The sequence below is a fragment of the Squalius cephalus genome (genome assembly GCF_949319135.1).
Source record: "Squalius cephalus genome assembly, chromosome: 7".
NCBI lineage: Eukaryota > Metazoa > Chordata > Actinopteri > Cypriniformes > Leuciscidae > Squalius > Squalius cephalus.
This window is the reverse complement of record NC_137128.1, coordinates 47,715,019-47,727,518: the sequence shown is the minus strand read 5'-3', so window position 1 is coordinate 47,727,518 and position 12,500 is coordinate 47,715,019. Positions and strand designations below refer to the sequence as shown.

General features: G+C 46.7%; 2 protein-coding genes across 4 annotated transcripts in view; both read left to right on the top strand.

The window, feature by feature from the left end:
• LOC307161988 (receptor-type tyrosine-protein phosphatase S-like) overlaps positions 1–12,500 on the top strand; it is a 156,163-nt gene that overhangs the window by 104,978 nt on the left and 38,685 nt on the right. For all 3 annotated transcript variants that reach the window (XM_079877007.1, XM_079877006.1, XM_079877005.1), the window contains 4 exons: positions 202–515; positions 1,020–1,287; positions 2,161–2,297; positions 2,786–2,930. In XM_079877007.1, the coding sequence (XP_079733133.1) occupies positions 202–515; positions 1,020–1,287; positions 2,161–2,297; positions 2,786–2,930 (864 nt within the window). The remainder of the gene's footprint in view (positions 1–201; positions 516–1,019; positions 1,288–2,160; positions 2,298–2,785; positions 2,931–12,500) is intronic.
• The window catches only part of LOC307161287 (receptor-type tyrosine-protein phosphatase S-like), a gene marked incomplete at its 5' end in the record, with an annotated part of 7,163 nt that continues 1,435 nt past the window's right edge, over positions 6,773–12,500 (top strand). Inside the window, 3 exons of the mRNA XM_079875908.1 lie at positions 6,773–7,292; positions 11,237–11,430; positions 12,244–12,270. Of these exons, the coding sequence (XP_079732034.1) occupies positions 6,773–7,292; positions 11,237–11,430; positions 12,244–12,270 (741 nt within the window). The remainder of the gene's footprint in view (positions 7,293–11,236; positions 11,431–12,243; positions 12,271–12,500) is intronic.

Sequence of the window (12,500 nt, the reverse complement as noted above, 5' to 3'; positions counted from 1 at the left end):
GCAAGTATCTCCCTTTGCTTCGAACTTTGAGCGTTGTAACTTTGCAGATGTTTTTTATGCTCAAACAGCAACATTACACACTAACTAAAGTTAGAAAAGTCAAATCATAATCAACCACCCTTTTATTGTAGATGTTGCCTGCGAATCTCCTGAGGACAGATCAACCTCTGAGCAATGCAGTTCTCTCTCTCTCTCTCTCAGCTTTACCCAGAGCTCCTGGTACCCCCATCGTCACGGAGACGACCCCCACCAGCGTCACCATCACCTGGGACTCTGGGAACCCCGACCCCGTCTCCTATTACATCATCCAGTACCGCGCCAAATCCCCGGACAGCAAGTTCGAGACGGTGGACTCCATCACCACGACCCGCTACAGCATCGGCGGCCTGTACCCCAACACCGAGTACGAGATCCGCGTGTCCGCCGTCAACACCATCGGCCAGGGTCCGCCCAGCAACAGGGTGGAGGCCCGAACCGGAGAGCAAGCGCCCGCCAGCCCGCCGAGGAACATCCAGGCATCTGCATTCAATTATTACACTGTTTAAACTGTGATTTTATAGATGTACATTTCTGAAATACATACAGATCACTCTAAATTGTAATATGGACTCATGCACTTTCTGTACACTGCATAAATAAATGTGTTACTTAGTATATTTGTCTTGTTTCCAGTCCAAATATGAAGATGCATTTACTAGATGAGTAAAATGCCATAAGATATTAAGCCTTGTTTTCTGGGGGAATTAATCAAAATGAATTGAGTTGGTGCATTAAGAAAAAGAATGTTAATTTAAACAGAAACAAGATTATTTTTCTGACCCCATTGGCAGATAATTTTGCTTTTTTTAAGCATCAACTCACTTAATTTTTTCATATATCACTTAATGTTTGATATTTGGACTGAAAACAAGACAAAAATACTAAGTAAGAAAAGTATTTTTTGCAGTGTAAAGCTGCTTTGAAATGATGTGTATTGTGAAAAGCGCTATACAAATAACTGTGAACTGAATTGAATCCAGGCGCGCATCATATCCCAGAACGCAGTGATGGTGCGCTGGGACGAGCCGGAGGAGCCCAACGGGATGATCAAGGGCTATCGGGTGTATTACACCATGGATCCCTCGCAGCCGATGAGCAACTGGCAGATCCACAACGTTCAGGACAGCACGATCACGACCATCCACAGCCTCGTGCCGTCCGAGACCTACACCATCCGAGTGCTGGCGTTCACATCTGTGGGAGACGGACCCTTCTCCGACCCCGTCCACGTCAAAGTGAGGCCTGGAGGTGAGCCGGAGAGGAACATGCCATCGAGTCTCTCGACCCTAGAGGGCTGATCACACCAAGAACGATAACTATAACGATAACCATAACGATAAACATAATGATAACTATATGTGCTTCCACACCAAGAACGATAACTATAACGATAACCATAAAGATAACTATATCATTTTCTGTTTATTCTAAGCTCGCGCGCTGCGGTTTCAAAGTGCTTTCCTCGAGCTCCCACAATAGTGTGTTAGGGCTTGCAACGCAGAGGTCATGGGTTCGATTCCCAGGGAAAGCAAGAACTGATAAGAATGTAAATGTGCAGCTTGAAATGCAATGTAAGTCGCTTTGAATAAAAGCGTCTGCCAAATGCATAAATGTAAAGTGTGTACAACGCCATTGTTGTTGCATTTACAGGCTTTAACCAGTAGATGTCCTCAGCATGCTGTGTTTCGAGTGAAGCTAGTGTAATCGATATAATAATCCAACAACGAATTTAGCTGACGTAGTCAATAAAGTGGAATAAAAACAACACCTAGTCTTTTTCACCGCAACTTCTGGGAAAGCAAGACAATGTTGTGGAAACGTTATCGTTATAGCTGTGGTGTGAACTGTGAACTCTGCTATTGTTTAATATTGAGAACGATTTTTAGAACTATATCTTTATCATCATCTTAATGGTTATCGTCCTTGGTGTGAACGGGCCTTAACCCTTTGAGTTAATCTGCACGGGGGAACCTCCGTGACCGCACACATTCACATGCGGCTCTCGATGGAGCATCACTGAGACCAAGCGGAACATCTCTGCACTGTTCCTGTAGTGTGGCTCCATTATCGTGTCCTGTGTTTCCGAACAGGCTTCTGATGTGTCTCTGATCTGTGTTTCAGTCCCTGGGCAGCCGGGGAAGTTCACGGTGGGTAAAGTGACCGACACCAGCGTGGAGTTGACCTGGGATCCTGCGTACTCCAAAGAGCCTGTGAAAGCCTACGAACTCATCTACAAATCTCCAGATCTCGGCGTTCAGGTGAGAACGTGCTCCACTCGAGGGCTACGAATCGGGACATTTCAGTGGGATCGGCATCGGCCTCTGAACCGACGGAATGATGGCGACGTTGCTATTTTGAGCCATTGACCAACTGAAATCTGGTCGGAAATCTGGAAGTCAATGGCGCAGAATTTTTTTGTTATTTAAAGAGCGCGTTAGTAACGAGCAGATCCGTTTCCTCGCTAGAGAAGCGTTCAGTTTTTCCGCTCTCAAATTACACTGTGTAAATAGCGAATCCGCCATGGCGCGAGCTCAACTGGCTTTTAAAGGGAATGGGAGACGAGACTCTGATTGGTTTATTGCAGGTTATGCCCAAAACACACCCATTACTCATTAAGAGAATAGAGACAAAACACACCCATTACTCATTAAGAGAATAGGACGCCCTAAGTGCTCTTGCGCCGTGCGCTTTAGACCATGAGTTTAGATCATTGAAATAGTGTTGAAAGCGTCTTTCTGTCCATCAGGAGAAGAGGAACTTTGAGCCCAGAACGGCGTATGTGGTGGAGGGTCTGCGCGCAAACACCGAATACACCTTCTCTCTGGCCGCCGTTTCCAACAAAGGCATCGGAGCGTTCACCAACGAGATCAACCAGCGCACGGCGCAAGCAAGTATGTGTGAGAGCCTCCGTCCTCAAAGACACTGGTGGAGCCGGATTGATCCACTCATGTTAAATCACAGTTCTGACTGGCAACCAGTCGATGATTGAGGTGGAGCACATTTAACCTGTTTCTTACAGTGTGTGGCGCTCTGCTCCAAACCTTGCTCTGTTTCTCCATCTCGTCGGACACTGACTCCAGAACTGTGTTTGGATGGTTCCTATAAGCTGTTGATCACGGCTGGTGCAGAGCGTCATAAATCTGTGTTTTCTTTGCTCAGTCGTCGTTTTCAGAGCGGAAGCGGAAACACAACTAATGTCTGGTGGTGCAAACAAACTATGAGCTGTGGGGGAATTCAGTCGCGTGCTGATACACACACACACACTCAGTAATGTGCTGATAGTGTCGTTCATTTGCACACGCGCTATTCAAATCAGATAATGGCGCAAACAAGCACTTTACTGGTCGCTCTTCAGAAGCCAATGTTCACAAACAGCAAACCCCCTGCTTACCAAATAGTGCTGATGTTTATGAATCTATAATTCGCTCAGTCATGTTTGCGCTGAACAGAATGGTGTTTAAATACTCCTGTGCACAAACACCTGGTTAAATTTGGTGGTTATTGAAAGATGTTTTTAGGCACAAACGGTTGAATTCCTCCCCAGTTGTTTATTCATCCTTCCTTCCTTCCATCCTTCCATTCATCCATCCATCCATCCATCCATCTCTGTCATTGAGAAATGCATTGGTGTGTGTGTGATGTTTATGTCCACAAGTATTTCCAGGAGGTTTTTGAAAAACAAGCCAAAGCCACAAAACTGGACGGGATTTGTGTTTTTAATTTCTGCTTTTTTACCTCTTTCTTCTCTTCCTCCTTCAATTCAGTGTCTTTTCAGCTCTATGAAGTGATAGTAACTGTTGTGTGTGTGTGTGTGTGTGTGTGTTGATGATGAAGTGCTCTTCAGTAACGCTGTTGAAGCTCGTGTTTTCCAGGATGGTTAACGGTAAGTGAGGATGATCGAACCACAGCCGCGGTCTGAGAACCACAGCAACCGTAAGACTCCTATCATCACTCCACTGAACCAGGATCTGTGGAAGGAACTGGTGCTGTTTTATTATTTATTTCATAACTTGCCTGATCCGAACACAGTCCTTGACATGCTGATGAACTCTCAAACGGTATGAATATAAGCTGCTCGATCATCATGTGGTTCTGATGAGTCCGGCACATACACACACTCTCACACTGAACGCCACTACGCAGCCGCAGTTCTTTTTACACATGTCATATTCTATAAAGCTAATTGATTCATTGCTTGTCAGTTTAATGATTGTGTTAGAGGAGTGTGTGAGAACAGAGGCTGGTCACGGGGTCGTGGAACCGAGAACCTTATCGTTTGATTGATTGTGAGAAAGTCTCGGATCTCTTGTTATTTTTAATAACTCTCTCAGCTCTCGTTGTGCCGTTCAGCTGGAAAGGTTTCAGTCAATTACACTGACGGAGAGCAAAGCCTCGCATTAACCGCAGTATTAATGACAGATAATACCCACAATTCTATACGCTCGTATTCTACAGAGACCGAAGCTCAGAAAAATGCTTAAGGCAACTGTGTGTGTGTGTGTGTGTGTGTGATCTACATACAGTCGAGTTGAATCTCCTGGTGTTTAGTGATATCTAAGCGTTAAGTTCACTCGAGTGTGAACGGCAGAATGACTCCGTTGCTGAAGTTAGGCTGTTCATTTATGTTTGCATTGGCGTTAGAGGATTATTGAAACCGAACTGTAACTGTCGTCAAGCAGACTTACATTTATTGATTTAGCAGATGGGTGTATCCGAATGAGGAACATCACAAGCAGCGTCAGATACACACGACGTTTGACGTTTAGAACAGTGTGTTCCTGCAGACACAGAGCTCCTCCTCCTCGTCAGGTTCATCATTAAAGCTCATGTGTCTCGGATGTGCAGGAGGAACTTTAAACTCCTCACTAACCCCGATGGGTTTCAGTCTGTCACCATCTGGTCAGGGATTCTGATCCTGGACCGATGCGTCGCTCCATCCATCAATCCGTGTTTCCATGGCAACAGCGCTCCGTCACACGCCCGGCGGTGCTTTAATTAGATTGTCTGTTCTGGTCAATATGTTGATCAGATGCTTGTTTTGCGAGCGATTCTGACAGACAGATGGTTTTATTTCTCCATCACTGCATCACAACACATCTTTCATTTCATTTTGCCTCTTTCTTCCTTTGTTTGCATCATTTATCTTTTGAGTTGAATTAAATTTTCATAATTTGTTTTATTGATCCGTACTATTTTTGTAGCCACATCCTCTGCGTTTGTCTTTGTTGTATTGATTTATTTTTGCCTTGTTTCTGTTGTTTTCTCCTCCTCCACGTTCCTCAATGATCTTTCCTCTCTGTTTTATTTTTGACTCCTCTCCTCGTCCTCCTCTCCTCCTCCTCCTCTTCCACTTCATCCTCCTCCTCTCCTCCTCCTCTTCCTCTTCATCCTCTCCTCCTCCTCCTCTTGCTTTTCATCCTCGTCTTCTTCATCTTCCTCCTCTTTCTCTTCATCCTCTCCTCCTCCTCCTCTTGCTTTTCATCCTCTTCATCTTCCTCCTCTTTCTCTTCATCCTCCTCTCCCTCTTCCTCCTCTCCTCCTCCTCTCCTCCTCTCCTCTTCATCCTCCCCATCCTCTTCCTCCTCCTCCTCCTCCTCCTCTCCTTCCTCCTCCTCCTCCTCTTCCTCCTCCTCCTCCTCTCCTTCTCTTCTTCCTCCTCCTCCTCTCCTCCTCTCCTTCCAATCCTCCACTCCACTCCACACCACTCCTCCTCTCCTCCTCCTCCTCTTCTTCCTCCTCCTCCTCCTCTCCTCCTCTTCTTCCTCCCCCACCTCCTCTCCTCCTCCTCCTCTCCTTCTCCTCCTCTTCTTCCTCCTCCTCTTCCTCTTCTTCCTCCTCCACCTCCTCTCCTCCTCCTCCTCTCCCTCTTCACCCTCCTCTCCCTCTTCCTTCTCCTCCTCCTCCTCCTCCTCTCCTCTTCATCCTCCTCTCCTCCTCCTCCTCTTCTTCCTCCTCCTCTTCTTCCTCCTCCTCTTCCTCTTCTTCCTCCTCCACCTCCTCTCCTCCTCCTCTCCTCCTCCTTCTCTCCCTCTTCACCCTCCTCTTCCTCTTCTTCCTCCTCCACCTCCTCTCCTCCTTCTCCTCTTCTTCCTCCTCCTCTTCTTCCTCCTCCTCTTCCTCTTCTTCCTCCTCCACCTCCTCTCCTCCTCCTCTCCTCCTCCTTCTCTCCCTCTTCACCCTCCTCTCCCTCTTCCTTCTCCTCCTCTCCTCCTCCTCCTCCTCCTCTCCTCTTCATCCTCCCCCACCTCCTCTCCTCCTCCTCCTCTCCTTCTCCTCTTCTTCCTCCTCCTCTTCCTCTTCTTCCTCCTCCACCTCCTCTCCTCCTCCTCCTCCTCCTCTCCCTCTTCACCCTCCTCTCCCTCTTCCTTCTCCTCCTCCTCCTCCTCCTCTCCTCTTCATCCTCCTCTCCTCCTCTCCTCCTGCTCTCCTCCTCCTCTTCTTCCTCCTCCTCTTCCTCTTCTTCCTCCTCCTCCTCCTCTCCTCCTCCTTCTCTCCCTCTTCACCCTCTTCTTCCTCCTCCACCTCCTCTCCTCCTCCTCCTCTTCTTCCTCCTCCTCTTCTTCCTCCTCCTCTTCCTCTTCTTCCTCCTCCACCTCCTCTCCTCCTCCTCTCCTCCTCCTTCTCTCCCTCTTCACCCTCCTCTCCTCCTCCTCTCCTCCTCTTTCTCTCCCTCTTCACCCTCTTCTTCCTCCCCCACCTCCTCTCCTCCTCCTCCTCTTCTTCCTCCTCCTCTTCTTCCTCCTCCTCTTCCTCTTCTTCCTCCTCCACCTCCTCTCCTCCTCCTCCTCTTCTTCCTCCTCCTCTTCCTCTTCTTCCTCCTCCACCTCCTCTCCTCCTCCTTCTCTCCCTCTTCACCCTCCTCTCCCTCTTCCTTCTCCTCCTCTCCTCCTCCTCCTCCTCCTCCTCTCCTCTTCATCCTCCTCTCCTCCTCCTCCTCCTCCTCCTCGGGTCAGAGCCCACGTCTCCTCCAGCTCAGGTCCGCTGCTCCTCCGTCAGCTCCTCCTCTCTGTCGGTGAGCTGGGCTCCGGCGCCGGAGGAGCAGCAGAACTCGGCGCTGCTCGGGTACGAGGTGTGTTATCAGCTCAGCGGCGGCGGAGACTCAGTACAGACGCTGCGTCTGGAGCCGGACGCGGGACAGGTGCTCCTGAAGGGCCTGCGGCGCTGGAGCTCGTACCTCCTCACGGTGGCAGCGCTGACGGAGCAGGGCCTCGGACCCCAGAGCCCAGCCGTAGAGTGCAGAACCGATGAGGACGGTAAAATCAGTCAAACCTACAGCGCTTTATACAGTACAGATCGTGTCACAATAATAAACAGGAGAATAACAGAATCAAACATCATCAGATATGAGACGCGTTCAGATTCAGGAGTAAAGCATCTCTACAGAAGATCAGAGAGTCATTATTCACATCAGTTATGAAACACTCATGTCTGCTGTGAAGGAGGTTCTTCAGTCGTTCAGCATTAGATCCCTCTTCTAATCTAGAGCTTTTAGATTCTTCAGGTGCTTCTTTGTAGATCAATAAAGTTCTTGATGTTTCATTAGAAGTTCTTCAGATCAGTGTTTTGGCATGAAATCTTGATAATACTTGATAATTATCATCATCATTGACTATAATTAAAAGGAAGAAAGGGTAATATAATATAATATAATAAATGTAATATAATATAATATAATAAACATCATATGATATAATAAATATAATATAATATAATACATTATACCATGGGCTGTTTAAATACTCGATTCTGATTGGCTGGAAGGTGTGCAGTAAAACCGTTTAATGCACAGGTAGTTCCAGTCAGTTTGATTACAGTTCGAAATTAATCCGCTACATTGGTAACCATAGTAACACAGATACACTTGCAAGCAGAGTGAGAGACGCATATGAAAACGTTTAGGTAGGCTTAAGCAACGAGGGGACTGTAGCTGCTAGACTTTAAAGAAGAGATCGACGCACACAGGTAACGTTAACTCGTGCACGCATCTCTCTCTCTCTCTCTCTCTGTTCCTTCTCCTTCAGTTCTCTGTCTCTCTCTTTTAATAATGAATTTAAATAAATGTGAATTCATTCAAATAAAAGCAATCCGATGGCTCTACTTTATTTAAAGCGGAGGGAGTGCAAGAACTGACGAGCCTAAACTTAAGAAATAACCGTCATTTTTACACGTCTGTTAAAAAATTACACTGTAAACATCAGTTACAGCTTTAACTTATTTTTAACTTGGCAAATAACCAAGGTATAAGCGGGATAATCCACGGCTAGCCATGCATTAAAGAATTTTAATGCACTTCGTAGAGGCAACCACCCTCCGCTTCGCGTCGGGTGGTTCTTCGCCTCTACGTCGTGCATTAAAATTCTTTAATGCATGGCTAGCCGTGGATTATCCCTTACGTGTTTCCCACAGGATTCTGCCCCCTGGAAGAAAATTATGTACATTTTAAAGTTAAATTCATAAATCTGTTGCTCTTTGAGTTCAAAATTAAGAGCTCCAACCCATATTCAGTGTGCAACTTGAACAAAGTTGCTGCCAGTGCATGAACGTGTACTGGAACTTTAACTGGGACTCAAACTACTACTTCTAATAATATAATATTATTAATTCATATGACTGTAATAGCCATATATTGTAAAACAAATGCACTGAAAATTAAATGAATTTTTCATAATTAGTTTTGTCATAATTTCTATACATGCAAGCGATAAACCCGTGAGCTTTTAATCGTCAATTATGCAAATGTGGTAATAATGCGTAACTGCGTTCCCAAATGCAGGCTGAACTGATGGAGTTCACTGCATTCATTCACTGTGAACTGAGACGCGGAGCTGATCGCGTGAGCAAAGTGTCTTTTGAAAGCCTTATCGCACTTTCAATTTTAGTTTGTTTGACAGTAATGACACAAAACATGACATTAAATACCTTTTGTGTTATTATGAGAAGTTTAAATATACACTATATTGCCAAAAGTTTTTGGACGCCTGCCTTTACATGCACATGAACTTTAATGACATCCCATTCCTGATCCGTAGGGTTTAATATGGAGTTGCTCCACCCTTTGCAGCTATAACAGCTTCAACTCTTCTGGGAAGGCTTTCCACAAGGTTTAGTGTGTTTATGGGAATTTTTGCCCATTCTTCTAGAAGCGCATTAGTGAGGTGTTGTACATCAGTACTCTGATGTTGGATGAGAAGCTTTGGGATGAACTAGAGCGAGACTGAGAGCTTCTCGTCCAACATCAGAGTACTGATGTACAACACCTCACTAATGCGCTTCTAGAAGAATGGGCAAAAATTCCCATAATATAATGGATGAGGAGTTTGGTGTGGAGGAACTGGAGTCCTGCACACCAAACTCCTCATCCATGTGTTTATGGTCCTGCTCTGTGCACTGGAGCGCAGTCATGCTGGAACAGGAGCATCCACAAACTCTTCCCACAAAGTTGGAGCATGAAACTGTCTAAAATGTCTTGGTCTGCTGAAGCATTAAGAGTTCCTTTCACTGGAACTAAGAGGATGAGCCCTGAAGAACAACCCCCCCCCTCCCCCCAAACAACCCCACACCATCACCCCCCCCTCCCCCACCAAACAACCCCACACCATCACCCCCCCTCCACCAAACAACCCCGCGCCATAAACCCCCTCCACCAAACAACCCCGCACCATCACCCCCCCTCCCCCACCAAACAACCCCACACCATCACCCCCCCACCAAACAACCCCGTGCCATAACCCCCCCTCCACCAAACAACCCCGCGCCATAACCCCCCTCCACCAAACAACCCCACAACATCATCCCCCCTCCACCAAACAACCCCACACCATCAACCCCCCTCCACCAAACAACCCCGCGCCATAACCCCCCCTCCACCAAACAACCCCCCGCCATAACCCCCCCTCCATCAAACAACCCCACACCATAACCCCCCCTCCATCAAACAACCCCACACCATCAACCCCCCTCCACCAAACAACCCCACACCATCAACCCCCCTCCATCAAACAACCCCGCGCCATTAACCCCCTTCCACCAAACAACCCCACACCATAACCCCCCCTCCACCAAACAACCCCACACCATCAACCCCCCTCCACCAAACAACCCCGCGCCATAACCCCCCCTCCACCAAACAACCCCCCGCCATAACCCCCCCTCCATCAAACAACCCCACACCATAACCCCCCCTCCATCAAACAACCCCACACCATCAACCCCCCTTCACCAAACAACCCCACACCATCACCCCCCCTCCACCAAACAACCCCCCGCCATCACCCTCCCTCCACCAAACAACCCCCCGCCATCAACCCCCCTCCACCAAACAACCCCACACCATCACCCCCTCCACCAAACAACCCCACACCATAAACCCCCTCCACCAAACAACCCCGCGCCATAACCCCCCCTCCACCAAACAACCCCCCGCCATCAACCCCCCTCCACCAAACAACCCCACACCATCACCCCCTCCACCAAACAACCCCACACCATAAACCCCCTCCACCAAACAACCCCGCGCCATAACCCCCCTCCACCAAACAATCCCACACCATCATCCCCCCTCCACCAAACTTTACACTTGGCACAATACAGTCAGGCAAGTGGTGATGTAAGGCTGGGATGCAGCTGCTCGGCCATGGAAACCCATTCCCTGAAGCTCTACACACTGTTCGTGAGCTAATCTGAAGGCCACAGAAGTTTGGAGGTCTGTATCTGTTGACTCGACTTCTCCTCACTGTGAGCCTCCTCATGCGCTGACCCGCTCTGGGATTTTACGTGGCTGAGTTGCTCTTGTTCCCAATTGCTTTCACTTTGTTATAATACCACTAACAGTTGACCGTGGAATATTTAGTATTGAGGACAGGATATAGAATACAGGAATTAGATATTGCACTGGTGATTTTATACAACTGTGGCCATGGAAGTGATTGGAACACCTGAATTCAATGATTTGGAGGAGTGTCCCAATACTTTTTGGCAATAAAGTGTATATTCGGGCCGCCACAGTCTAGTTAATAACTGGGAAGCCCTGAATCCGTTTGTGCCGGTCAGTGTTGATATTGTGGCGTCTCAGATAAATCACTGAATGGAAAACGCTGCAGATTCAACTTTAATTGTGTGTGTGTGTGTGTGCGTGTGTGTGTGTACATCTGTGTGCGTGTGTCTGCGTACATCTGTGCATGTGTGTGTGTGTGTTCAGTGCCCGGAGCTCCGCCCCGTCAGGTGGACGTCCAGCCGATAAACGGCACCTGTGTTAAAGTGTCGTGGCGCTCTGTGTTGCCGGGGCAACGGAACGGGCAGATCCGCGGTTACCAGGTTCATTACGCGCGTGTGGAGAACGGGGAGTCACATGGCCTGCCACGCATCAGAGACATGATGCTGGACGATGCCCAGGTGAGGTCGCGACCCCGGCACACCCCCAAACTGATTTACATAATCTGCCAATTAGTCTTATCCAGCTTATTTTGCATCGTAGAAGAAAGCTGTTTTCTGTGAACGTACAAGACAGTGAAGCAGAATAATAATCTTTCAATTGAATTTACAAATGGCCACATTCACTCTTATGTTAGGTGTGCTTTTGTAGTTTTTGGGTCTTTATTCATTCATGTTTAATTTTTCATTCAATATCTTGTTTCAGTCAGAAATGCATCATGTGACTGAAGTGAAATGTGTTTTGGGTGCATGTGGCCATGAGCCTTTCATAACACTTCAGTTCAGGCTCTGTAACATCATGATATTGCCTAAAACTACGACAAAAATAAAGTAACAATTTGTTCAAAGCTAGCAGGCAGGATTGAGTATGTTAGTATTGATTGAGTAATGTTAATATTGATTGATTATGCTAGTATTGATTGATTATGTTAGTATTGATAGATTGTTAGTATTGATTGATTATTGATTGATTATGTTAGTATTGATTGATCATTGATTGATTATGTTAGTATTGATTGATTATTGATTGATTATGTTAGTATTGATTGATCATTGATTGATTATGTTAGTATTGATTGATTATTGATTGATTATGTTAGTATTGTTTATGTTAGTATTGTGAGCTGATCTGAATGAACAAACTCCATTCTGTTCTTTCACTAAATGAATCTCACCCTCCTCTTCTCCTCCTACACGCCGCCTGCTCATCACTGGATCTCTCACGTGTGTGTGTGTGTGTGTGTGTGTGTGTGTGTGTGTGTGTCCTGCCGTCAGAGGGACGTGGATGAGACGGCACAATATGTGAGTATGATCTTCAGCTTCAGAGCAGCTTATGAAAGAACAGCAGAGACTGAAACATGTCAGAGTCCAGGAAAAGGAAAGAATGAATGCATGAATGTAGGAATGCATTAATTAATGAAGGAATGAATGAAAGAATGCATGAAAGATTGAAAAGGGATTAATGAAGAAATGCATGAATAAATTAATTAATGAAAGCATGAATGAATGCGCCAGTAACATGTGATCAGAGC